The sequence below is a fragment of the Calidris pugnax genome, unplaced genomic scaffold, assembly GCF_001431845.1.
Source record: "Calidris pugnax isolate Ruff unplaced genomic scaffold, ASM143184v1 scaffold1, whole genome shotgun sequence".
In the NCBI taxonomy this organism is placed as follows: Eukaryota; Metazoa; Chordata; class Aves; order Charadriiformes; family Scolopacidae; genus Calidris; species Calidris pugnax.
Genome location: NW_015090800.1, coordinates 4,283,351 through 4,310,566, shown reverse-complemented (window position 1 = coordinate 4,310,566; position 27,216 = coordinate 4,283,351). Strand labels below are relative to the sequence as shown.

The window sequence follows — 27,216 nt, the reverse complement described above, 5'->3', positions numbered from 1 at the left end:
GACTCATGCATAACCACACACTTAACATTTTTTCCGCAGCATTCTCTTTTACCAAGCGTAGGCATCAAAAAATGGATGCCCGCAGCCTAAATAAAGCATAATTATTATATACATAAGCCGTGAAGCTAACAGGGTGACAATCCACGCATTTACGTTTCGAACAAATTTATTCTACCATGGTTATCAAGCAACTGCACTGTGATACCAGCTGAGCACTGTATTTTTTGACACAGCGCTATAAAATCAGTGTACTCAGTCCGAGTGTGACTGTATAAGATTGAGTGAAATCACATCTAAGGAAAAAAGAATGTTTTTCTTCAATTACGCATGTATATATATTTTTTCCCTGACTCGCACGCAGATGTCAGACCTGCAGGCTTTGCTGCTACGATTAATTAGTGAAATCACGAAATTATAAAACCCAGGAGGTGATTTAAACCTGTGGACGTCACCAGCGTGGGGCGTTGGAACGGCAGAACGATGGCAGGAAACCTCGTTATCTCCAGGCTCAGATCAGCCCTCAGTGAAGACGGTTGGCCACCACAAAACCATCTGAAACCGCTGTGCCTGTGGGTTGAAGCCCAGCAAAGAGCTCAGCTTTGCTGAAAACCTGGCTCAGCTGGCAACGAAACCCTGCTGAGCTCCCCCGGGGCCGGGCTGCAGCTTCGTGTGGAAACCCTGAGGTGAAACCCACGGCGAAAACCCCGGGTGAAAGGCGCCTGTGGGCATGAAGAACGGCGGCCAAACCCCAAGCCCAGCCTTCGAGCCAGCTGAAAGGCCATGAGCATCAGGGACCGGCGAGAGGTTCGCACAGGCCGCCTGTGAGCAGGACGCATTTAGAACCGCCCCAGAGCAGGAAAAATACAGCCTGCACCTCTAATGCTTTTTACTGGGTAGTTGTTGATGCCGGGGTTTAAATTCTGAGGGCATTTGCCTGAAGATAGAGGCGCGCAACAGGGAGGATGAGGGTGCAGACCTCGGAAATGCCTGCGTTTGCTCGTGAAGGCGAAGGCAAACCCCAAAGCCGAGCTCAGGCGTGGCTCCTCGGCCCCGACCTCTGCCCACAGGGCTGCCTCCGGCGGGGGCTCACCCGGGGTCCACCGCAACCCCGAGGCGGGACCGGGGAGGCCAGGCCAGGCCAGGCCAGGCCAGGCCGGCTCTCTCCTCACGGCCTCGGCCTCCCGTGCGGGCAACGGCCCCAACGGCCGCTGTGGGCGGGCGGGCTGCAGGCCCCGCCCCCGCCGCGGCCCCTCCTCAGGTGAGGGCCGGTCCCGCCCCGCGCCCAGGTCGGAGCCCGGAAGCCCCGAGGCCCTGGCGGCGGGGCTATGGCGGGCGCGGGGCCGCGGTGGGTGCCCCTTCCCCTGCTGCTCCTCCTCGTCTTCTCCTTCATTCCACCGGCCGGGGCGGCCCTGTGGCTCCTGCTGGGCGCCGCGCCGCCCTTTACGTGCTCGCAGCCGGTAAGCGCGGCGGGGTTGGGAGAGCCGGGAAACTCGGAGGCGGCGGCGGCGGGGCCGGGCAGGGGAGCGGGGACTGGGTTGGCGGAGTCCGCTGCGGGACGGGGAGGCGGGCGGGGGGGGGGTCTCCCGCTTCCTGCGGTGTCCCACACCGCTGACCGGCGGTGTGCCCGGAGGAGAGGGGGGGTCCCGTAGGGATCACGGCCGAGAAGGTGGGATGAGGGAGCGGCTTCCCCGCCGCAGGGGGTGCGGGGGTCAGGGCGAGCGAGATCGACAAGGGCTTGTCGGGTGTGGGGTGCGGTGCCCCCGGCCGGGGCCTGGGCCCGGGCCCGAGCCCTCCCCTCTCCCTCCCGAGGCTCTGGGGCTTCAGCCCCGGTCCGTGTCCGCAGGCTGGCCCGGCGGGCAGAGCCTCGGGAGGAGAACTCTCCCTGACGGGGTGAAGTGGGGGGGGGATCTGCCCGGGCAGGGTGACAGCGGACAGGACCCTCGCCGAGCTCCGGGTGCCCTCGGCCCATGGGAGGCCGGTGGAGGTGGTGGTCCCGCCGCTGACTTCACCCTTCTGTGATGCTGTGTTGCTCAGTTAAGGACCGATACTTGTTTCTGTATGGTTTGGGGGGGTTTGGTTGTGGCTGGTGTGGGCTGTGTGTGTGTCAAAGCAACCTCACGTAGCGTACAACCCCATGAGCTTAAATGTTAGAATTAAAAATACCACAGAATTGGCCTGGCCGTGCCATGGCTGCCAGGAAGCGCCATCTGCGAGGGGACGTGGCTGGGGCTGAGATTCGCCAAAACTGCCTGAAGTTACTGAGCCGGATGTGAGTCTTTGCTAATAGCTGATGTTGCCTAATATTCTGAATGTTTTAACCTGTTCCTTGCAGCCGAGGGGGTTTTAGGAGGATGTAGGGAATCTCTGCTGAAGAAATAGGTAAACAAACGCTGTATGTGCTCGAAATTTTGAGAAGGCAGGTTTTTGGCTGCTTTTTCTCCCTGTGAAACCAGATGGAGAGGATACAGACTGAGAGGTGCAGATGTGGTGTCTCTATAAAAGTGAACTAAACAACCTGAGCTGACTTTGGCAGCCCCGAGTATGAACTCCTATCTGGTCTGTCTCTCTAGGGGTTTTGGGAGTTTGTTTTGGTTTGGGGTTTTTGGGTTTTTTTGGTCTAAGATACATGTAAAGAGTGTGTAGGAGGGGGAAGAGGTCTGGTTTTGCATTTTATTTCTGTTAACAGTAGCAGTGTGTGCATAAACAGGATAAGGGGCAGCTATTCTATATTAGAAAGTGTGTATGTTGTGATGCACTCTCAGCAGTCTAGAGAAGGCAGCTAGTCAGACGTAGCTATAGATGTACGTAAACCAAAATGTGTCCTTTGGGATGAAAGCTCCTATAATCTTTTCCTGTACACGTTTCCTATCTTTTGTCTATTCTGTGTCCTTTCCAAATGTTTGACCATATGCTTACCCCTGTTTCACCTGACCTCTGCTCTGCTACCTTCACTCCTATTCAAAAATATCCCAAGAAAACAGTCCACTTCTGCAATTTTAGTTGAGGCTGGGCATTGTGGAGTTAGTAAACATGAAATCTTAGCAGAGTAGAAAGACAACAATGCAATATTGCTTAAGCATGTAACAGAACCATGGTTATGTTATTCAAGTACCTAAAGGGTGCCTACAGAAGAGATGGGGAGGGACTCTTTATCAGGGAGTGGAATGATAGGATGAGGGGTAATGTTTTAAACTGAAAGAGGGGAGATTTAGAATAGATGTTAGGAAGAAATTCTTTACTGTGAGGGTGGTGAGGCACTGGAACAGGTTGTCCAGAGAAGCTGTGGATGCCCCATCCCTGGAGGGGTTCAAGACCAGGTTGGATGGGGCTTTGAGTAACCTGCTTTTGTGGGAGGTGTCCCTGCCCTGGCACGGACTAGATGATCTTTAGAGTCCCTCCCAATCCAAACCATTCTATGATGATATCCCAAACGTTTTTCTAAAATGCAGACAGACTTATTTTTCTTAAGTTGGCTTAAATCCATGAGAAGCCCCTTTAGAAGCGATTGTGAAGCTGCTGACACATATAGGAAAAAGTACCGTCAACTGAAGTTATGACAGTTGAAAACAGTTTCCCCTTCCCTCTCAGTCAGTTGCACTGTTTTCAGAGGATGATTCAGTAACCCAATGAGTGACTGCAGTGTGGTTCAGAAGGGAAACTGTTGCTGAGTAGGGTTGGTGAGACCCACTTCCTTTTTCTAACCCACTACTCTCAACGCTGCTGTTGCAAAACTTCAGAGTTGGTCAGGCTGAGCAACAGTGGGTTTTTTCAGCAAAACTCTTGTGTGGCAGAGGGAAAGTGTTGTATCGGTAGACACCTGTAAATTGTGAAAGTAAAACTAAATGCTTGTTTAACAGCTCATCTTATTAAAATGCCAACAAATGCACTTGATGGGCCTTATTCACTGCCACTCCATCAAATCTGCTCAGCTGTTAAGCTGAATAGCACAGCTGCAAATCCAGTTCCTTCTAGTAACTATTATTTGAATATGTCATCTGCAGGGAGGTGGGGTTCAGTTATTTTCTATGCACAGGGGAAGAAGATCCCACAGCTTAAATACTCATCTGGTTGTTCACCGTCAAGTGTTTAATCACTGTGTACAGTCATTGGGCCGTAACTGTTTCACGACACAGCATGCTTCATGTCCCGGAGGAATGCAGTGTTTATAACCCTGCCATCTTTAAGGTGCTGCATAGGAGTACACAGTTTGCTCTTTGAAATCCATCTTGCCAGCTTGATGGATTATTCACTAAAAGTGTCTGGAAAAGAATTGATGCGACATCCTTCATGAAGATGAACGATGGTGGTGCGTGTGAGGAAGACTTTTCCTGGTCCTCCTTTACAAATGTGTTCATTTTGCCTTTGCTATAGACCAACTTGTCCCTGGCATATTTTTGCTGTGTAGGATGTTACCATAAACCATGGTCACACTTAGTGCTGCTAAAATATTTCTGGACTTCTTGGCATGAAAAGGATTAGTGATCCAAACTAGCAAACTTCAATATAAAAAGAGTTAGTAATCAAAACTACCAAAATATGATAAACCTTAAATCTTATTTTTGTAAGGAAACATAAATTTTTGTGTTTGTATTTGATTTTGCTGAAAATTTATATGGGGGCAAGAGAAAAACTTAGAAACTAGAAAAACACGCTTAAAAAATAAAAACTTTTTTTTAGAAGATAGTTGTTTCCTACCAGCCTTAAACAAATAATCTTTCAGCAGTTATTCTTGTAACGTGTCCAGGTCTGAGTGATCTCTGCTGCTTTTAACTGAGGACTTGGGATAGGTAAACCGCAGTGAACTTGAAATTGGCCATGCCTCAGAAGATATGTAGGATAGCTCATGGGTAAGAGGCAGATTTTGGGAAGCTGGAGTCCTTCCTGTTCAGCAGCTGCTCTTTAAAGGAAAACTGAATGCTTGACCAGTTCATGGCCGTTTCTTGCTGGTTACCACAGCATCCTACTGGGAAATCTTGGTGTGCTATTAATTTAATTGAATTGTTATGACATGGTACTGTTAATCAGTTTCCCATTTTTTTCAGATTCATATGATTCTCCACAGCATATGGTCTGTTCTTTTTTGATGTCAAAAGCGGAAAAATCTTGGGAAAAAGAGTGAAAGAAACAGTTGCTTAGCTTTCTGTGAAAATATGGCGAGTAAATGTGAGGAGTTGACTGTGCTTGTTCTCTTCTGCTGATAATAGTTTGGGGCATCACCTCGCAATCATCTTGTTCTCATTTTTATGCCTCTCACGTTTGTAGCTTTGCTTGTTGGGCCTGCAGGGCAACAGGAAGCTGATGAGAAAAGAAAATCTCAATTTAAGCCCCTTCTATAAAAAATTTGCAGAGCATGTTACCTGGCTGCAGGCTCCATTTCAGCTTTTCTGCAGAGATGTTTGTTTTTGTTTTTTCTCCTCCCATTTGTTTGCTTGTCTGTTGCGGGTAGACCAGTATGTCTGTTCTGTCGACGCTTCTTACCTGCTTCTAGCTTTGTGTGGGCGAGCAGAAACAATTATCACAGTAATTTTGTTTCTATTGTATCATCTAAATTTGTGCTTGGTCAAGTAGGGAAACTAGGTTAGGTACTTCTGCTGACCACAGCTTTGTTAATGCACTCTGAATGAGCCTCAGATAGTGTTTTGGGTTGGTTGGTCTTCGCAAGAGAAGATGAGCGGGTATTCCCCCTAGTGCTGAGGAGGTAGTCAGTGCAAGTCTGGAAGTAGTTGGCTTATTTTACTGCAAAACCAACTCATTTTTTTTATTTAATTACTTCCTGACTTTTGGATATCATTCTCTGGACTTCCACTTGTTTGGTATAAAAGTGTGCCCTCAGCTGCAGCCCAGTCCAGTTCACCCGGACAATATCCAAAAAGGAGATCAGGGTTTTCATGGTGACTGCTTTCTAGGTATTCTTTGGGGTTGTTATATCTCTGGCTGCATTGTGGTGTTATATTGTCCTTCCTTGCTTGCTTATGTCAATAGTGAGGACTTCCTGGCTGGATGAATTGTTCTTCTGGGCATTTTGGGCTGTGGGGTCATCCCTGTAGCACTTTGGGGACTGGGTAGGGAGTGGACCAACAATTAGGTTGGTGCAGGCTGCTGTATGGTGGGAGAATCCTTCCCCACCCTCTTGTGGTAAACCTGCTAAATTCTTGACTAATTGGTGGCAGCTTAAAACACTCAAAGGTAGTCAGTTCCACATAAAAAATGTTACTGGTGCAGAAAGTAAATAGGCTAGTGTGGATTAGGAAGAAAATGGATGTAGGTAGCCTCTTGAAAATCCTCAGTAGGGTTGGGGAATGGTGCCAGAAAAAAGTATTGTTATTTGTCCCCTCAGAAACCCAATGTTGACAGATAAGAGATCTTAATTGTTAACTTTCAGTTCTGAATACTCATCAGCTGACTGATGGTTCCTGATTAAGCTCTTGGCTTTTTAAGAATGTCAGAAAGGGCACAGTCTCATTGGTGGTGGGAACATCATTGCAAACACTTTACCTGGGACAATAGACCTGGAGGGGGAGAGAATACATTTATTAACTGTGCTGGTTCATTATTCATATTGATCATAAAACAAAAAAGGGGAAATGCAGCACTTCCTCATTTAACTATGTTTCATCTGCTAATAAAGAGAAACACCAGTGCTCAAATAAAAGCAGATGTTGCTGCCCTTCAGGCAAATAATGCCTTATAGTTTATATAAGGGCATTATCATGATGCAATTTACAGTAATTGCTGATAACTACAACAGCACAAGGACGAAATGACTGGATATTAAGTGATAGGTTTTAATAGAAGTCATTAAATTACAAACAAAAGAACATGGTTAGTAGCCAGGTTTTTTTGTTGCCTGCTGCAGGTTCACCCCAGCTGGCAGGTCAGCCCCACATTGCTGCTTGCTCTCCTCCCCTCAGTGGGATGGGGAGAGAATTGGAAAAGCAAAAGCTAGAAAACTTGTGAATTGAGGTAAAGACAGCTTCATAAGTAAAGGAAATATGTGCATGTAAACAAAATGAAATAAAGAATTGATTTCCATCAGGAGGCAGATATTAGCCATCCCCAGGTAAGCAGGGCTTCATCAACATGTAGCAGTTACTCAGGAAGACGAATGCTGTAACTCTGAATGTCCCCCCTTCCTCCTCCCCCCAGCTTTAATTGCTGAGCACAATGTCATGTGCTATGGAATATCCCTTTGGTCAGTTGGGGTCAGCTGTCCCAGCTGTGTCCCATCCCAAATTTTTGCGCAACCCCAGCCTATCTGTTTGGCAGGAGCAGTGTAAGAAATGTAAAAGGCCTTGATGCTGTGTAAGCACTCTTGGGTAATAACTAAAACATCCTGTGTTATCAACATCGTTTTGGTCACAAATCCCAAACACAGCACCATACCAGCTGCTGTGAAGAAAATTAACTCCATCCCAGCCAGAACCACTGTACCTGTTTATACAAGGAGCATTGTCAGGTTAAATAATTTATGTTAGAAAGTGTGATTAAGCGTTTGTTTTGTAGCTTAGTCTGCTTCCCCATACTAGTAGTTACAATTTATATTTTCCTCTTTTTCAGTGATTGCAGTTTAACTAGTTTTGGTTTGGTTTAATCAGCATTTGCTTGCTGGTTTTCTAGGGTTTTACCATTATCAAGGGATTCAGGTTGCAGATGCTACATGGGGAATGTCTGGGGAGGGGGAGGAGGAAACCTGATTTGGAAGGTACAAAGTTGCAATAAAGCTGCTATTAACTACGCCTGTAACCAGTTTTTCTTAAGTCCATCAGGACCTAAATACTCAATGGAGGATTTCTCTGTGCACTTATCTACAATAATTCGGTGCAGTGTAATTGTGAAAGTACAGTTCAGACTAAATTGTATTTATAGTCAAATGTATCACGTTGATTCTAGTTGTGGCTGGTTTTACCTTTTGAGCACAACAAAAATAGTGAAAAGTACCTCTTATATCTTGTTAGGTATTGATGTTAAGTTCATAGATATTTTTTTTTTCTCTTGGTTGTATTAGAGCTCCTCTGCTCCATGCAGGGCACTGCTACACAAGTTTTGGGGTGATTTGTCCCAAGACTCCCATCTAGCAAGACTCAGTTTGGGTGTTTCCAGAGTTATTAGTGCTGCAACTTAGGAGTAGGGTGGGGATCTGACAGTGATTTGAAAACTTCAAGAAGATTCAGAGCGAAGATAAGGGAGAAGGCAGGCAGTTTCTGCAGCTCAGCTACTAACATCTGGGGATGAGGAGAGACAGGAAGAGAGCAGAGTGAGAGAACAGCAAGAAAAGGTTGTGTGTCACTGTTTCCCCCCCCTTCCCTCCTGATTTATAAAAGAAACTTTGATTAACAGTGCAATTGAATACTTGTTCTGACTCTGGGATGTTGCCTTGGTCCTAACTTAGTGCAGCGAAGATAATTTCATTTTGAAAAATACCACATTGCTACCTGGCTGGTAGGAAAACAGTTTTTCACCAAAGTTCAGATCTGGTTCAGAGCTGATCTCCCTCCTTCCCCTTAAGTCTGTTTCAGGCTGTAGCCAGGTGCCTGTGTGGTCCCACGTGTGGTTGTGCCAGCACAGGGCAGGCTGCAGTGCTGGGGTGTAAGTGAAGGGAGGTTTAGGGCTGCATCTCTGGCAATGGTGGTGTCCAATGCCACCTTAGTGTCTGTGAAACTTTAGCTTTCCATGCTACACTGAAGGGCATGTTCATTACCGAAAAGGCACAGCTGCCTTTTTCAGGAATCCATCCCTGAAAACATAAATACAACCTTGCATAGCCATGGCTACACCACATTAATAAGCTAAGCCCCAAATACACCTGGAGTTGACATTAAGAATGTGCAGAGAGGTTAAAAACCCTGCTGCCTTGCCTCCTCTGTTGGAATGAATTATATTGTGGCAACAGTGTGACAATAATATCCAACTTTATATGTCTAGGCATAAGAAATGAGTGGGAGGAAACCTAGCCCTCATCTTGATTTACTACGTCAGTGAAAACTTCAGACTTCCTTATTGCTAGAATTTTGCGTCACATTAACCAAGCAAGCTTACATCCTATTTCCTGGTGACCTTCCAGTCTGACTGGAAGTCTGGTGTCTTCCAATGTGAACAAAATATACCTGGAGCCCATGAAACTTCTGGTTGCTTCTTTATATTCAGGATATCTTTATCCTTAATATGAAAGAGTCTAATTCTGATATTTATTTATTTTTCCTATCATGGGTTGTGTCTCAAATAGATTTCTAGAAAATAAAATCACCTTATCCTACTTACAAGCCTACTAAATGTTGCCTTTTCCCTTCCCTGCTTCTTAGGAGGCACCAGGAAAAAGACCAGCCATAACTGATGCAACCTTTCTGTTCAAGCAATACAGGCCTGTTCATCTCTGTGTGCTGCTAATCAGTTATTGAATTCAAGTTTTTAGAGTGTCATTGCGTGGTGGTTTTGAACCCACCTGTAAGATGAAGGGGGTGCCCTGCAGTAGGCAGTGTGTAACCCAGTACCTCGGTGGTGAGCCCATCTGCAGAGAGCTCACACATCCATCAGATGGGCTTAGACCTTGCAAGCATTACCAGCAAGATCAGGGCTGGGGAGCAGTCACTTAAAGCAATGGTGTTTAAAAACCATAACCACCTACTTCAAGCAACCCTTCATGTTGCACTGGTTTCTATTGTCACAAGGTTTTTACTATCATAGCCTTGCATTTTTGCCTCTCCAGTTTCTTTCCGTTACTGCAATTACTGCTGTCACATATGCAGTTCAGGTGTGCGCAGGTTTCATGCCCTGTGTCTTTTGGTTTCCTGATTAAGCACTTTGTGCAGTGTTTCCTGATGGTTAATTCTTCCAGTTAGTGTGTGTTTCTGTTCACTGAATTGTTTTTTTTTCTGCCCCTCTCCTGCCACCAAACAGAAGCAAATTACTGTCAATCCAGTTTCTATTCTGAGAGTAATATTCTTATTTTTTTTCCCCCACAGGATTTAAACTGCCTCGTAAGAAATAGTAAGTAATTTTTTTCTTCATTGTGGTTTTCTCATCAGATCATGCTTTTTTTCTTTTTGGCTTTTTTTATACTGGGCTCATGCGGCAAGTTTTTCCTGCTACAGTCAGAAAGATGTAAAGTGAAGCGCTGCTATCATGCCTTTGGGAGTTTTTGGTTTGATCCGTAATCAGCTCCAGCTAAAAAAGGAATGGGAAGCTAAGGCTTTTTCAGGATAGAGTTTGGGGATGGGGTGGGGTGGGTGGAATACAACCCAACTTGTTCGGCTTCTATTTAAAGCTGGAGCGGTCAATTTTTAAAGAAATGGGAATGTTAGGACAAGTTTGTCAGTAAATGTTCATTGCAAGCTATTGTAACTATGACAAGACTTGATGAAAAATTAATGTATGAACTAGAATAAAAGGGGTGTAAAGGGGTGCAGCTGAGACCAATTAATGTGAATTACTTGGAATAAAGTCCAATGAACTAACTTGATCATAAAGGCATTTTCTAATGTAAATGATTCTATGAACTGGAAGAGGAAACTAGAGTTATTCTAAGTCCCACTGAACAAATGTATTAGCAGTATCGGATGTAAGGTGTCAAGTCTTAGCAATGGCACACATCTGAAACACTTTAGTGTAATTATTCTCAAATAGGATAATTAAATAGGGATAATATTCTGCCATTGTCTGTTTGGTACACGGAAGTGTCTGGATGATGCTGCAGGACTCTTGGCCTCGCTTTGCAGTTGTTCTAAGCAGGCTCATATCTGCCTCAGTGCCCAACCCTGTCTTCTACTGGCACAAGTATTTTTGTAGCCATGCTGTAGGCATGCCAGATCAGGGAGATGACTATGCTGAAAATAACCAGATTTTAAACTTTTTTTGGCAGGAGAGGGATTGGGTGGGATCAGATTGGATCGTATTTCCCGCTGGCAGATGGCCATTGGAATACAGCTTGACGATATAGCTAAACCAAACTGCAGCTCCATCATTAAAATGCTGCCTTATTTGAATATTTGGTTTAAATTCTACCTTGTGGTGGTTCTTCTGTTTTTCTGCACTGGGGAAAGATATCTAATTTTTTTTTTAGTGTTTAGTACACTCTTTTCTGAAAGGTACTTTAATCTTACCAATTTTTCTATAGATATTTTTTGGTAGAGTGACCATTTGGAGATTTTCTGATTACTTCCTAAGCCTAAAGCCATGCTGTTACAATTAGGGATAGTGCCCATTTTTCCACCGTTCCCATCACTGACCCAGCAACAAAGATTGCAAGTGTACTTTGGGGGGCCTGACCACGCATTGTCTAACGGCAAACTGCTGGGGAAGGGTGCTGCTCACACCTATACACCTGAGAGTGGCCAGCTGGGCGCTCCCACTGCTTCCCCCAGGACAGTGTCAATGGGCTGAGCTGCTGCTTCATGCTCTGCCTGAATCACAGACTCACCATGGTTGGAAGGGACCTCTGAGATCATAGAGTCCAACCTCAAAAAAAAAAAAAAAAAAAAACCCCCCAACAACAAACGAAGAGCAAAAACTTCTTTGCTTTTTTTTTTTTTTCAGTCTTAAATATTGGGAGGCTCACAATATTATGTATCTGGAATGGAAACACAAATGTTCCACTTTTCACATCACAACCTGCAGAAACCTGTCTGACAAGTTTTAAAAGTGATTCTGAATCAGATTTCAGACATAACCACACTGCTAACTCAAACACCTCAATGTCTGAGGTGAACCCAGGGGAAATATGTAAGTCTGCACAAGTAGTGATTTAGTTTTGCATTAGAACTTAAGGCTAAAAAGCATACATCTGAGATGATTGATTTTTGAATTAAATTATGCCCCTTTTTTTTCCCTCACCCAACCAAAAAAAAAAAAAAAAAAACAAACACCCCAACAACAAGAAAAAAAAACACACAACACCCCACCACATCACACCCACCCCCAAACCAATAATCTTGGGCACTAGATCATGCCCTGAAGTGCCATGTCTACAAGGTTCTTAAATACCTCCAGCGATGGTGACTCCACCACCTCCCTGGGCAGGCTGTTCCAGTGCCTGAGCACCCTCTCAGGAAAGTAATTATTCCTGATATCTAATCTAAACCTCCCCTGCCGCAGCTTCATACCATTTCCTCTGCTCCTGTCATTATTCCCCTGGGAGAAGAGGCCAACCCCCACCTCTCTACAGCCTCCTTTCAGGGAGCTGTAGAGGGCAATGAGGTCTCCCCTCAGCCTCCTCTTCTCCAAACTAAACATGCCCAGTTCCCTCAGCCTCTCCTCGTAGGACTTGTTCTCCAGACCCCTCACCAGCTTGGTGGCTCTCCTCTGGACATGCTCCAGCAGCTCAATGTCCTTCCTGTAGTGAGGGGCCCAGAACTGAACCCAGCCCTCAAGGTGAGGCCTCACCAGTGCCCAGTCCAGAGGCACCATCACTGCCCTGCTCCTGCTGGCCACGCTGCTCCTGATACAGGCCAGGATGCTGTTGGCCTTCTTGGCCACCTGGGCACACTGCTGGCTCAAGTTCAGCCAGCTGTCCACCAATACCCCCGGGTCCTTTTCTGCCGGGCAGCTCTCCAGCCACTCTGCCCCAAGCCTGTAGTGTTGCCTGGGGTTGTTGTGACCAAAATGCAGGACCTGGTACTTGGCCTTATTAAACCTCATCCCATTGGCCTTGGCCCATTGATCCAACCTGTCTAGATCCCTCTGTAGAGCCTTCTGACCCTCAAGCAGATCAACACTGCCACCCAGTTTGGTGTCATCTGCAAACTTACTGAGGGTGCACTCAATCCCCTTATCTAGATCATCAATAAAGATATTAAACAAGACTGGCCCCAAATCTGAGCCCTAAGGGACACCATTGGTGACCAGCCACCAACTGGATTTTGCCCCGTTAATCACAACTCTCTGGGCACGGCCATCCAGCCAAGAGAGCTCCATTCCTGAAGGAGCAGCCACCAAGAAAATGGGAAAATCTTTGTTTGGTGGGTCATTTTTATGAACCAGATCATCACACAGCCCCAAGATTGTTTGAATTATTGTAAGGGAATAAGTAGAAAATGTAGCCAAGAGAGCAGTCTTTCATTAGCAGCATGGATTTCTATCAGCTGATACTCTTCATTGTTCCCTTTTCAGTATTACACTTGTCTAGTGTGGATGCAACAAGTAGCTAAAGGATACCATACCGATCTCTCCAAGGCTTATATAATAATTTTACCTCTTTATTATTTTTTTTCTTCTTCTTTGATACATCCAGTGATCGCACTAGCCTAATCATGTGATTTGTAGATTGCATGACACAGCTCGTGTTCAGTGGTTTCTCTGCTAGTTTTTCAGCAGTGCTGTTATAAATACAGTTATAAATTCTCATTAAGTAAATATGGCCTCCACTACACGTGCTTAGATGTGTATTACAGTGTGTCAACAAGTATTTTTTCTGAATGGGTCCAGTATACAAAGTGACTCAGATTTGTTTTTCTTGACAGTTTTACCTTCCCCTCCCCCCAAGTCTGACAGTTATCATATGCTCTATCATCAGTTATTTTATATTTGCTTCTAGATTGTTGATATATTTTTTTAAAGAGCATAGCATGGGGCCTACTTTAACCCCCATGGAGCTATTTAAAACATTCAAGCAGTAATGATTTCCCACTTGCAACTCCTCCTTGATTTGTCAGCCTAGTTTTTTTCCTGTGTTTGTGCTTCACTGATATTCAGCAGAGCTATTTTTAATATGCTCTGATAAGTCAAATGTCTTACAAAAGTCTTAAGCCTGTCTAATGTCTGTCATACCTGATTTCATTTTCTGATGAGATTACAGGACTAGTTTTCCCTAACACTATATTGACTAGCATATATTATTTTTATGTCCAGAGAGCTCATTAATTTAGAAAAGGCATAACAAGCAGGTGTTGGAAGCTGAATTCAGATGTATATCCAAATTAGAAGTAATGCAGTTTTTGAACAGAAAGTAATTAACTGTTGGAACAGTTTCCCTGGGTATCTGACAGACTTCTTATCACTGGAAAGCTGGAAATCAGTACTAGTCTTCTAACATAGGCTTGTTTCAGCAGCAAAGCATGGACTTGCTGCAGGAGATGTTGAGTAAACTTACTTGACCTGTTTAGCCTAACTACATTGATTGTGATAATTATTAATGGATTTTAAGGAAAAGAGGAAGTGTAAGTTTCTAGAATGAACGAGTTCAGAAGACTACAGGCAATTTATAAAGTACTTGCATGCTGAATACTGCCTTTCTGAACTGTGAAGCAGTCGTTTATCCAGTTCTGCCCTCCGAGTAACCCTGACCCAAGGGGCAGACCGTAATTGTAATTAAGCAGAGCTTCCTTGACCCCGCTCTAAATGATGGTTTTCATTTTCTGGACAGGTACCTGCATGGAAGCGAGCTGGCCGCAGGATCCCATGTGGACACCTTCTGCTCCAAGCAGTCTTAATGTCTCTTCTGACGTTTTTCGTCAGGTGGATGGAAAACTGTTCCCTGTGCTTCGGATTGAATGGAAAGTGGCCACTGATGGTAAGTGGTGGTTGGTAAATGTGAACGTGGAGCAGAGGAATTAGGTATGATCTGGTAAGGGTAAGGTGGAGAGATATGACTTCAAGGCTTTCACTGGTCATGAAAGCAGACCTTTGAAATTTGGGGGTTTGGCTGCTTCATTTTGTTTGGTTTGGGGGATTTTTTTTTTTATTTTTCTTGGTGACTGAGTTAGGGGTTTGGGTGTGCTGGGTATTCAAGAGTTAAAAATGTTTCCACTGGTATGGGATAATGACATTCAAAATGGGAAAAGCAGATAAAAATGGAATCAAGCGGCCCACACCTTTACCATGGTGGTGAGGGAAGAAGGGAGGTTCTCACTGCAAGCATTTTTTTCAAAGCATAGTAGTGACTGCAGCAGTCTCATGCAGGGGAATTACATCTATGAACTGAACAAAGGAGTATTAATTTGAGAGAGCACAAATAAATTATGTGCTGTTAAGCCAGTGCAAGTTCCTCCATTTTGGTTAATCTAGTCCTTGTAGCTTAAGTTTTTGATGTACATGTCTCTTGATAACTGTCTCATTGCTGGAGCCTAAATGAGTACCAGCAAGTCAAGTTTTCCCACTCTCCAAGTATCTTCTTATATGATGTTTCCCTTGCATGCTCTTGTTCATGGTTTTGCACTGATTCAAGACAGAATTAAACAAATTGACATCTTCTTGAGGGCTGTTTAGATTTATTATTACAGTATAGCTTTAGTAGCATAGAATCAGGTGTAACTCAGGTAACCCAGTCATTTTGTGTAGATGTGATTATAAACCTTCTCATTGGGACTGACTGTACCAAAATAAAAGCATATTTGCTTTGGTGCCCAAATTGCCTGAAGCAGCCTTGATAGGCAGAGTTTAACACATCACCAAATCTATGGAACTGTCAGAGTGTCTGGAGAATGAAGTTGCCTTCTGCTGTCCCCCTTCATTTGCACAAATGGACCTCTTGCCATGCAGGACAACCTTTAAGCTGAAAGTGCTGTTAGTCAACCCTACATGCTCACTTTTTCATGGCCTGTTATCTTTGTGTTGGGATCCCTAGTGCTTCAAAGGACTAAGACTGACAAGAGTAGGCACAGTGGTAATCTCTGGGGGGGGTTGCTACCTCTACATGTGCAGATGACAGGAAAAGGAAGATATATCTCTCTCTGTCCATGTGCCTGCAGCTAGCATCCAGTATCTCCGAGGGGCAGAGCTGGCTGTGATGCAAGTGAACAGCAATCAACAGATCTGTGCCCAGTTTGACTTTCAGAACAACTTGCCACTTCAAGTCCGTCCAGATGGAGGCCGGGTGAGTACAAGGGGTTCTGAACTATTTTTTTCTAGTCTATAGGTTTATTTCTTCTTTCATTGTCATACACCAAGGTTATGGAATAAAAAGTATAGACTGATTAGAAGAGTTGATGAAACAATCAAAATATTGAGTTTGAGGCCTACTGTCATTTCCAGTTTGTTTTACACTTGTGTGTAACTGTGTACCAGCTGCTTACCTTGGTTTTTCTTTCACTCTTCCAATCCTTCAGGTTTTAAGAATTGTTTCTCTTGGAGCCTAGCACATCATTGTTCTGAATGTTAATTAAAGCAAATAATTTTAGGAGTTTTTGCGTTCTGCATGACAGCCATGACTTTATAGGGTTTTTTTAACTCAACCCTTCCTTCTACTTCCAGCTCTTTCTTGTACTCCCTTGCTGTGGAGGAAAGCACTGGCCTCGGGGGTGGTCCTTCAGATTATACTGTCTAGGGAACTCCTCAGAAAAATGTGGAGCATCCACAGCTGCCTTTATGAACAGCAGAAATCTGGACTTTGTTGCTTACCATGCAGAATTTGGCCATAGTTAGTTTGCCATCTGGAGACAGTGCCTCTCCCAGAATTTGCACGGCCTTGCTGATGTTGAAAACTGTATAGATTTAAGAAAATATGTATGGAGTGACCAGGTACAGAACTATATATTGTAGAATCATAGAATTGCCTAGGTTAGAAGGGACCTTTAAGATCATCTAGTCCAACCATCAACCTAAGTCTGATTAAAAAACATCACTAAACCATGTCCCCCAGCACCATGTCAACCCGTGTTTTGAACACCTCCAGGGATGGTGCCTCAACCGCTTCCCTGGGCAGCCCATTCCAATGTTTCATAACCCTTCCAGTGTAAAAATGTTTCCTACTATCCAACCTGAACCTCCCCTGGAGCAACTTGAGGCCATTTCCTCTCGTCCTGTCACCTGTGACTTGAGAAAAGAGACCGACCCCCACCTCTCTACACCCTCCTTTCAGGAAGTTGTAGAGAGCAGTAAGGTCTCCCCTCAGCCTCCTTTTCTCCAGGCTGAGCACCCCCAGCTCCCTCAGCCTCTCCCCATAAGACTTATTCTCCAGACTCCTCACCAGCTTCGTTGCCCTTCTCTGGACCCGCTTCAGCACCTCAATGTCTCTTTTGTGGTGGGACACCCACCTGCTCCTTGCTTGCTCGGTGCCTCATTTAAATCTGCCACCGGGGATGCGGGCTCCGATCCCAGGAGCTGCCAGGTACTGGCCTGTGCTGGTTGGTTCTCCCGGCTTCCAAAACCCTCAAAAAAATAGCCCTTTACTGGCTCTCCTGGCCACAATTCCCTTGCCCATTGTGACTTACCTGCACTGGAGCTGGTCATATATACATATATATATGTATAAGTGCAATTCTGAATGCTTAGCACTTGCACAGCACTGCAAGATTCATAGCAGGCTAAAACTTCAGTCTCAAGACTGCATATTTTAACCTAATCTCCTCTTAGTTCAGAATGTAATTTAGTGGAAATGCCACACAGTCATTTGGCATAAGACTGTTGTATCAGCTCAAAGATCCCAAGAAATAACTACTTTTCTCATTCCGAACAGAAAATTTGAGACAGACTAAGGGACTTGTACATTTAACACACTTGAGTTCCATTTTTTTATAGTCAGGCCTCAGAAAAAGGGTCATATGGGATGAGGGAACATAGTGGAACAAGACCAAGCCAGCTGTTAATTTCAGGCCTTTATAGGACAACATTCTTATTTTAAGTCCTTGTGAATGTGTTATGTTTTCAGTGGAATTTCACTTTTGACCGTTTTGAAGTGGAACCTGGCCAGACTTACCAAGTGACTGTCTACCACCTGCCCAAACTGGGTGTACATGGAGACCCCAATTGCAAGTCCACATCTCTCACAATGCCCGGTAAGAGGAGCTCTCGCTCATTTAGGCCTTGCGTTTAGGACTGTGATGTTTTGTGCACTGTGGGTTGGATTTTTTCAGACCAGATCCATGAACTGCGAGCAAGTTTGGCAACAGGGTGGCAGGATTATAAAAACCTGTTGTCCTTTCTGAATATTGCTGTTTAGAAAGTCCATGCTGCTAGCCTTGCATACTCTTGTGGGATATATCCATCGCTTGTGCTACAAGTCACTATCCTTTTTTCTGGGATCCCATGTCCAGCAGTTTGTCAGATTTCTGCTTGGAATAAGGTGAATGTGGAAGGACTATTCTGTGAAGGACAGACCCTTTGATTCTGGTTGACTGTAGTTCCTACATGGAAGATACTGTTATAAAAATTTTTATATGCTTTCTAGGAAGGAGGACCACACCTTGGACTTTGACCTCTGATTTATGAGAAATTGTATTTGTAACATGTCAAAGGTTCTACTACAGCTATGGCTAAAGAGAAATTAATAGTTAAACCTGAAAAACTAGTATAGGTGCCCCTCTGAGGGGCTGTGTGAGGGTAAGTTACATCTCATGGGTCTTGTTGCTGAAATGTTCCTCAGTGGAGCAGACATGAAGATATTTCATCTACATGAATGGCGCTGTAGAGCAATCTTTTCATGCTCTCCACGGACTATTGCTACTGCTTTTACTTAATTTGAAATCTTCTGAAGTTGCCCCTTTGCTTGTGGAAGCTGGAAGGCCAGAATTTATGAATCAGAAAGAGTAAAGTTTAGCTTCTAATATTAAATCTTAGGCATGTGAAGTTTGATTTCAAAGGTACAGTTAGGCATAATTTACCAAGAAACTTGATAGAGCCTAGTGCCTGACCTTTTCCTGTGTATGTGAAAATTTTCCTATAACTAAAAATAATTTTTATTGTTTTCCCCAAAGATGCTGAGCGTCTGTAGTGCCCTCTGGCTGCTCTGACTAATTTATAAATATTTGGAACTCAACACAGATCTTGAAAACTGGTTCATAATTTTCTTCTTAACTTGCTTATAGTTGTCAACGTGATTTTGTAGTTATACAATGGCAATGTATGTGGTGCATTAGTCAATGTGATCTGGAAAATGAGAGGTGGGGCTTAGTTTTCAGCCCTGTTACCCTTTCTTATATACCTGGTCACTCTCAGAACTTCCTGGCTTTTATCCTCCACTATTCTTTAGAAACCTAATGCCTTGTGTCAAGCTCAATCATTGCTGATTAGAGCTAACATGTGAATTATAGGGGCACTTAAACCTTCCAACTTTGAAAGTTGGAAATTTAAGATATGCAATGTTTTATTTCAACTGTCTAAGCAGGGAGTTGTTCCTTTTCCCTTATCTGAATTCTGGAGGAGAGACATAGTTTAGGCTGAGACTTTTAAATCTCACATTGCTAAATGTTGAATATGTAACTCTGGATTTGACTCTGAAGAAAGTCCCATAGAGCTGAGCCAATCTGTTAAATGAAGTGAAGAGAATAGTAAATGTGAAAGAGTGTTTTGGGACCAAGAGAGTTTCCAGCTTCCTAGTTTTCCTGGGGCAGAATGCTTCTGGAGGAATCTGTTGCTGTGGTGCTCTCACAGTCCAGAGATGAAGATGAAGTTGAAGTTTTAATTGCACTATGACCCTTTCTGTACAAGTCTTAGAATCATAGACTCATCTAGGAAAGGACCTTTAAGATCAAGTCCAACCATTAACCTCATACTGCCAAGTCCACCACCACTAAACCTGTCTCATATTCAACCAGCTGTTGACCAACACCCCCAGTTCCTTGTCCACCAGGCAGATCTCCAGCCACTCTTCCCCAAGCCTGTATCACTGCACAGGGTTGTTGTGACTCAAGTGTAGGACTCGACACTTAACCCTTGTTAAACCTCATCCCGCTGGCCTCAGCCCATTGATTCATCCTGTCCATGTCTTACGTTAGCAAGGGTTGTCAAATACTACTGTTATAATAAGTATTGTATGTTTTCAGTCTTTTCTTATTAGTTATTTCTGTTCTGGGAAAAAAAAAATCCCAAACAAAACAACAAACACTGTAACAACAGTGGAGGGGCTAGTTTACACCCTGGGAACCAATACTATTTTGCTACAGAATTTTGCTACTACTTTGGAACAAAGGTCTCTACTAATCAAGGAGGGTTTGGTTAGGTGTCTGGTTTCTGATAAGAAAACAGGTGGTTTTCCTAAATGTTTGGGAAATGTTTCCTACAGTGTTTCTGACTAGTCATTGTTGGTCTCTCCTGCAGACTGCAAGGACTCTCTGATGAAAAGAACCATCCCATGTATAAAGACAGGTAAATTTTTTCCTGAGTCATGTAGACATGGATGCTCTGTTGAAATATTTCTGATAGTTGAGAAACTTGGGAATATCTGCACTACTTCCAGGCAGCTTGTGGGAGCCCAGGATCCAAGGTAAAACTCTAGATGACACAACTCTACTTGTGAGCTTTAACCCATGGATGGAGGCAGCCCGGTACCGAATTCATGTGGCCAGTTTCCTGAATGAGAAGAAGTGTAAAATGATCACACATGATTTCACTGAGGTAATTACCTTCCTAAATGATACCCTCTGTGGTAATTCGGACAAACATTTCTATTAACAGTTGCTAAATAAGGACCTAGAGCAATGATGTATGAACCGTAGTTTTCAAGGAGTTATTTTCACAGATTTTTAACTGCTTTCGCAAAGAGGAATTTTACTTCAGGAATTTGATTGATAAAAGTTCAAAAACAGGTTTCATAATGCATGGAGCAGTCTGTAAGCATCTGCAAAAAAACCCTGAAATTTGATATTTGACTATCTGGGCTTTTTTACCTTTGTCAAGCCAGTACATGGGGGCTAAGACTAAATAAATTAACCAAAATTGAGGTGCAAAGTTTCAATAAATCACTGAAGTGGTTTATTGAATATGATGGCAGGGAGGGTTAATTTTTTTTTTTTTTTGATCATGAATGAGTGGTTTTGTAACAGATGTTTCAAACTGAGAATTCCTGTAGGTCTTCCAGCCTGTGCTGTCGAGAAGCTCAAAGTAGATCCAGAGTGTCTTCTGACATAAATATTCCTCTTCAGGAATATTCCTTTTCCTTCTGAGGAAGGAGAAATGCTGCATATTTGGTACCAGCCCCCACCTTTCCTTGGGGGAGGGTGGATATATTGGCATTCAGTTTGTTTAATCTTTCCATTACTTCCACACTTAAAACCCTTTGTACTGCGTGCACTGATACGTATTAAGTTATTACAGCTGTGTGCATATTTCCCTGGTAGAGGAGAATATAACTCATTTTGGAGCATGTATCTGCTAATGACCATAAAGAATATATTTAGATTTTCACCATATTGACTGTATACAGCAGGTAACAAGGGCAACTTATTTGTCTGTTTTCCTGTCAGAAGCAGCAGTGTTGACAGCTGTTTCTAATTAAACGAGGAGGCTTGTTAATGTTTACACATTAAATAACTGAAGACATTTACATTGTTAAGAAACTGTAAGTTTAACACATCTGAAGTTATACAATGTACATTCTTGTTTCCTGTTACCTGTGCAACCTCAGCCTGCTGTATTAATTGTATTACCATGTCTGTCACACAGGACACCTGCAGTGAAAGCAGCCAAACCTTTTATCCATTTTGTTCTCTGTGGGCTTCTTGTTCAAAAAAAAAAAAAAAAAATTAAAAAAAAAAAGAAATTTCTGCCTCTTTGGACCATTCAATATTCTCATGTCAACTGCTCTTCTTTTTTTCCTGCTTTCATTACATTTTCTTGCTTCCCTTGTAACTTGCACCTGATTTTTCTGCAGAGTGGACTGCAACAGCAAGTGAATGTCACAATCAAAATAGAGAAGAACATCAGAGCTTGCTGCAGCTATGAAATACAGGTAGGATCTTGCTGTTGTCCTTGTGTACTTCCTTCACTAACAAGGCAATGAGCAGTTTCAGAATGTTATGGATTTTTCCACAGTGTTTTGCTCTGAGATTGGCAATCCCTAAGTACCTGTACTAGGGAAATAATGCTTATGGCTGAAAGAATGTATTTGTTCAATTTGGGTTTTTTATATAGGTATTCTTTGTAGACAGGGGCTTTACCTTAGTATAGGGTTGCCAAGTCAGAGACTATAGATTGGGAATGGCAAGTGTGCAGCCTCAGGAGCTCATTGCTTGCTTAATGTGTAATGTAAGAATTCTTGGTTAATTTTGTTTTCCTAAGGGAAATGGAAATTCTGTGTCCCTGTGCTAAAATACAAGCAATATTGAGGTGGGGGGAAAGTAAAGTGGGGAACAAAAATTGTATTTAAGAATAGCTTCTGATTTCCGAATTTATTTCAACTGCAGATTCAGCCCTTCTTTGCAAACTGTGACACAGACTGTCTGAGACACTCCACTTTCATCCCATGTTCACCAGCTGCAAGTGAGAACTGCTTTTCTGTAAATTTGGTTCCCGTTGTCTTACAGATGAGAATTGATTTTTTACTGTAACTCTTGTCTTTTGCAGGTACAGACCCACCAGGTAAGAAGTTCTTCCAATACCCTGAAACTTTTTTTTTTTTTGCTGCTCTTTTCCTGTAATATAGAATAACAAATGGTCCTCCCTGGGAATGACCCAATGGGCAGGAAATGTCCCCTTGTAACACTTGAGTTCAGAATGAATTGTGTTAAGAGTTACTTCACCATGATTTAACAAGGCAAGTATTTGTATGCAGTGTGAACCTTAAAGAGCAATTTTTTTAGAGATACTTAACTCGCATAAAATTCTTGAGAAACAGTTTTGACAAGAAGAGTCTTAATATAAAATACTTTCTGTCACTTTGCTCAGTGTTAAAAAATTTGCATAATATAAAGCAGCTTTTTGAGAGAATAGCTTGCATATATTCATTTTTATGAATGTCAAGATAAATCATGTGCATAATGATTTGACATCTTTTTTTTTTTTTTTGGCTGCAACAACACCTGTAAGGACCTAGTTTCCCCAAGATTTGAAAAGCAAAAAATCACCTGTATATTGGAAGAAAAAAAGAAAACTTTCACCCAAAATGGTGATTTTTTTATTTTTTTTAAGATAGATTACATGAACAGACAGGACATGGGCGGCACGCCTGTCAAAGCTGGATAAACACTGCTATTTAGAGGAAGGTTATTGATCTGTGTTTTCAGTGTGCTGCACATATGGTTCTTTGTGGAGCAAGTTTGTGGTGTAGAGCATCATCATGAAAGCAGGAATTCATTTTGAGAAGTGACTGTGGTGTGTTGTAAGGGGGAAGTGCTGGCCTACCCATGCTTTTTGGCAGAGCCACGCTCCTTCCTTGGCCCCTGCTGCTCAAGAAACTTCTATTTTTTGGTGAAACTCTGTTGGTGTAAAGTAATGTCTAAGCACTACTTCTGTACTGCAGGTGATATGATTATATGGCTCTACTGGTGTATCACTGGGATCTGTGTGTTACTGGTGGGATCTGTCATAGCAGGTGTGATTTGTATGACCAAAAAACGAGCAGGTAAGACTCATACCAGCTAGGAAGAAAAGATTTAATGCTAAAACTAAATTTTTTTCCTACTTCTGTACCTATTCCTCTTGCTGTTTTCTTCCTTGCTGTTCTGATGTCTTGCCACTGAGATAATGCCTGTGTAAACACCTTCTTCTGTTTTACATCATGGGACTTGTAACATCCTAATACCATCCACCTAATTTAAGTAAGCCTTCCACAGGTTATGCTGCCTGGTACTCCATTTTCATAGCACTTCAGAGCTCATGAGAGGGGAAAAGGAACTTCATAGTTCAGCCCTTTGTTTTCTGCAGATTGCTACACGTATATTTGTCATTTATTTTTCTCCTGCATTGCATAAGAGTTTTGCAGGACAGAAGCTTCCTGTTTGTCCAGACTTTATTTTTTTCCCCTATCCCCTAAAGTCTCTATAAAATTCATTTTTATACTATTTTGAGCTTAAAAAAATGTTTTTCAATTAAGATGAAAGAAGAAAAACATGGCACAGAGGTTGACATTGAGCGGGTTGGAAAATTGGATACTTAAGGATTAATTCTCAGTCTTTTGTGCTGCAGGCATGAGGCAGTTATCACAGAGAAGCTGTGCTGTTCATTGGGTTGTTGGTTGGTGTTTTTTTTCCTGAGAGGAGTAATTGGAAATCTTTTGGAAAATTTCTTAACATCAAACTTACTTATAAGATGTAGCTAGGAACATTTTAGTCACCTCTTAAGGGAAGCCTCTTAAGGAAAAGCTATCTTTAAAAAAAAAGCCTCTTCTCCTTAAGGAGAAGTAGCAGAACAATCAAGGGTTCTGTACTTCTTGAGGCTGGCCAGATCTGGGGAAGATGGAGAAAATTGGTTTTGAGTGCATTTCTTCTCCTCTCAAAGGAAAAAATGTCGTGAAGTACATAGCAAAATCAGCTGTAGAAGAGTCTTTATTCATTTAGTATAACTTTATCATTTTATCCCTTCACAGTTAAAGATTTTTTTGGGGGGGAGGTGGAATCTAATCTTTGGAAGGTGTTGTCTTTTTAAGGGTTTAATTTTATTTTGTGTTTTCAAAACTGACAATGGCTTTCTCTCTCTTCCAGCACGCAGACGAGGGAAATGCAACCACAATGGTTTGCAGACTGGTAAGATGTCCTGCCTTTTTTCAAGCACACGTAATGCATTCTGGAGGTCTCACACATTTGTCCAGAAGGGACTTTCATAGGCTCTAGTACTCTATAGGTGCTTCTCAAAACCAGGAGGCAGCCTTAGGATCTTCCTGTTTAGCTGAAAGAAACTTATTATTTGGAATGCCATATTTGCCAGATGGGAGATAATTGCTTTGTGGTGAAGCTTTTGACCCAGCTGAGGTTGTACTGGCAAAAGAATATTTGCTAATCATCTCAGCCATAGCAATAGGAGATTGGTTTTGGGGTACACTCAGTTCTTCAGCAGAGAATATAGCTACATTTGCAAGCCTCTTGCAGCTGGTGTATTACTTTCATGTGCTGAAATTCCATGAACCATTCAGGCATTATTATAAATCACAGCTCCACTGTCTGAACTTTCATATTCAATTTCTACAGTGAGGTGTTGTCTGCATATGTTGCCGAAATAGCTTCAAAACTGGTAGCTGCTAGAACCTTTTGTTAATAGTCTCCTGTGTTGATTGCTGCTGGCTTGCACCATTACAATTTCAGGAATGTGGCCGAGACAAATATTTTTCTGTCTTTCAGCAGCACCGTATACTGACCTTCCTCTGCCACCCTTGAAGCCCCGAAAGGTTTGGATTGTGTACTCTGCTGATCACCTGCTGTACGTGGACGTGGTGCTGAAGTTTGCTGAGTTTCTGATGACCGTCTGTGGCACTGCCGTAGCCTTGGACCTGCTAGAAGATCATCAGATCTCAGAGTTAGGGCCGTTACCCTGGCTTACTCGACAGAAGAAAGAAATGGAAGACCTCTCTTCAAAGATCATCATCTTATGTTCACGGGGCACCCAGGCCAAATGGCAGGCCATGCTTGGGAGTGAGCCTGTGTGTCTCAAGCAAGATCAGCAAAAGCCGATGGGAGACCTGTTCACCCCAGCCTTGAATTTGATCCTGCCAGATTTCAAGAAGCCAGCCTGTTTTGGAATGTATATAGTCTGTTATTTTGAGGGCATAAGTAGTGAGAAAGATATACCGGATCTGTTCAACGTCACATCCAGGTACCAACTGATGGACAAGTTTGAAGATATTTATTTTCGGATTCAGGATTTGGAGAAGTTTGAACCTGGGCGCATCCATCGAATCCAGGAAATCACAGCTGAAAATTACATCGATACCCCTAGTGGGAGGAAGTTGAAAGAGGCAGTAGAAAAGTTCAAGAACTGGCAGACGGAGCACCCAGACTGGTTTGAGAGTGAAACCGTCTGCTTGGATAATGATGAGGAGTCACAGTCCCTAAACAGAGAGAGCCAGGTGGATTCATTGCTAAGTGAACCAGGTGGAATTGTGAAACACCAGCTGCACCTGCAGGAGCCTGACCCTAACTGCTGTTATGTCGTCGACCTCCACATGCGTGAAGGTGAAAGCAGAGGCTGTAAACTGCAGCCTCAACTTAATCCATGTGGGGATCCGACTTCTCAGACTATGGTCCTTCCTGTGGATGAGGCTCCTCTGGTTCAGGTAGTGGAGCCAATCTCCTCCGTGGAAGATAGAAATATACTCAGTCATCATGTGCTGAGTAATGAGGACTGTATGGAAGGAGTTCCTCTTCTGGAGACAAGCTTTCCAATGAGGAATAATGTCATCCTCCATGATGACACTGAAGTTTCAGCAATAGATGACCAGAGTCCTGCAAACCTCTCAGGTGAATTGAGACACCATCTGAATGGACTCATGTACTCTCTTTATCAGCAGAGTGTTATTTCTTCAGAGCCATCTCTCTGCCAAGAAGAGGCTGATGAGCAACACCAGTTGGTCTTTGACCAATGCAAAGACCAAAGACAGTCAGTGCAGTCAGACCAGGGCTACATCTCTAGATGTTCTCCTCTGCCTCCTGATGACCTTGTGGAGGAAGAGGAGGAGGAAGAAGAAGAGGAGGATCAGGAAAAACAGGTGGTCTTTGATGAACTCTCTCCAGAGGTCTTGAACAGTCTAAAGAGCCTTCAGCAGCAGCTGTTTTTCCAGGACATTCAACGGAGCTCTGACTGGGGGTATCCAGCTGAGGTGATGGACGTTGACCAATCTTTGGAGGACTGTTAGGCTCTATCTGGGACCTGCTCCATTTGAAATATAGAGGTGGAAGGTGGTGCCATGCACAGTGCTGAAACTGCATTTCCAACACCATCCTTGTATTATAAATGACTTACTGGTGGGATCTTCCTGTCTACTGCTAGGAGACAGGATTGTGCAGCAGACTGGTGACATTGCTTCCAAAATTCTGTGGAGAGAAGCAACAAATATTAGCCACCTCTGTGAAGGAACAGGCAGTGGTTCTGTTCCTCGGGGAAGTATATTACATTGAGTCCACACGGATGGATGGGAGAAAAATTGTTGTGGCTCATCCACTTGTGCCTTCAAAATGCCCTCTGGCTGTACTTGTTCTATTGCACTGGATAAAAGTCATGGCCAGTGTTTAGAAAATAGATTTGTATTGCCATTTTAATACACATTTTAAATATTTTGCTGTAAATACTGTGTTAAAGATGTGTGCCTTAAACTTCAGCTAGGTTAGGGCTGTCTCCACCTGGCTGATACGTGTGCCTGGAGATTTTTTTCTTTTGCCACTCATTCATTCATTTGCAACTGCATTTCTGTGGCCATTCAGAAATTAAGTGGAGTAACTGAGCAGTAAGTGGGATAAACTTCTAATTAGGAGTCTGCGTAACTCTCCCTTCTGGGAGGTATGTGTTTGAAAACCAGCAAGAGGACAAATGGTGTAAAAATGGACCAAAAAATGGGATTGGGGCTGTTTATACAGTTTTGAGAAGAATCTGGGGCTGAATATAGAATTACTGAATCAGGGGAATCTGGTGTATCCTATGATGCACTGC

General features: G+C 43.3%; 1 protein-coding gene across 7 annotated transcripts; it reads left to right on the top strand.

Annotated features, from left to right (window-relative positions):
- Positions 1-1,325: 1,325 nt before the first annotated feature.
- IL17RA (interleukin 17 receptor A) lies at positions 1,326-26,867 on the top strand. Of its 7 annotated transcripts, none has more exons than XM_014937510.1 (13): positions 1,326-1,457; positions 9,960-9,984; positions 14,354-14,500; positions 15,678-15,802; positions 17,576-17,702; positions 19,963-20,010; positions 20,102-20,259; positions 21,515-21,592; positions 22,047-22,122; positions 22,207-22,221; positions 23,102-23,203; positions 24,282-24,323; positions 24,918-26,867. In XM_014937510.1, the coding sequence occupies exons 1-13, from the start codon at positions 1,326-1,328 to the stop codon at positions 26,423-26,425; spliced, it is 2,583 nt and encodes an 860-aa protein (XP_014792996.1). In that variant the 3' UTR covers positions 26,426-26,867. The 7 variants fall into 7 exon arrangements, with proteins under 7 accessions (XP_014792996.1, XP_014792995.1, XP_014792997.1 ...); XM_014937509.1 differs by having other exon boundaries at positions 24,915-26,867; XM_014937511.1 differs by lacking the exon at positions 22,207-22,221 and having other exon boundaries at positions 24,915-26,867.
- The last annotated feature ends 349 nt before the right edge of the window (positions 26,868-27,216 follow it).

What these genes read in the sequence shown, in the direction of transcription:
- IL17RA (XM_014937509.1), top strand. Translation starts at nt 1,326, where the DNA reads ATGGCGGGCGCGGGGCCGCGGTGGGTGCCCCTTCCCCTGCTGCTCCTC. An exon ending in CCTTTACGTGCTCGCAGCCG is followed by an intron (nt 1,458 to 9,959) that starts GTAAGCGCGGCG and finishes TTTCCCCCACAG; the next exon opens with GATTTAAACTGCCTCGTAAG. An exon ending in CATCCCATGTATAAAGACAG is followed by an intron (nt 20,011 to 20,101) that starts GTAAATTTTTTC and finishes CACTACTTCCAG; the next exon opens with GCAGCTTGTGGGAGCCCAGG.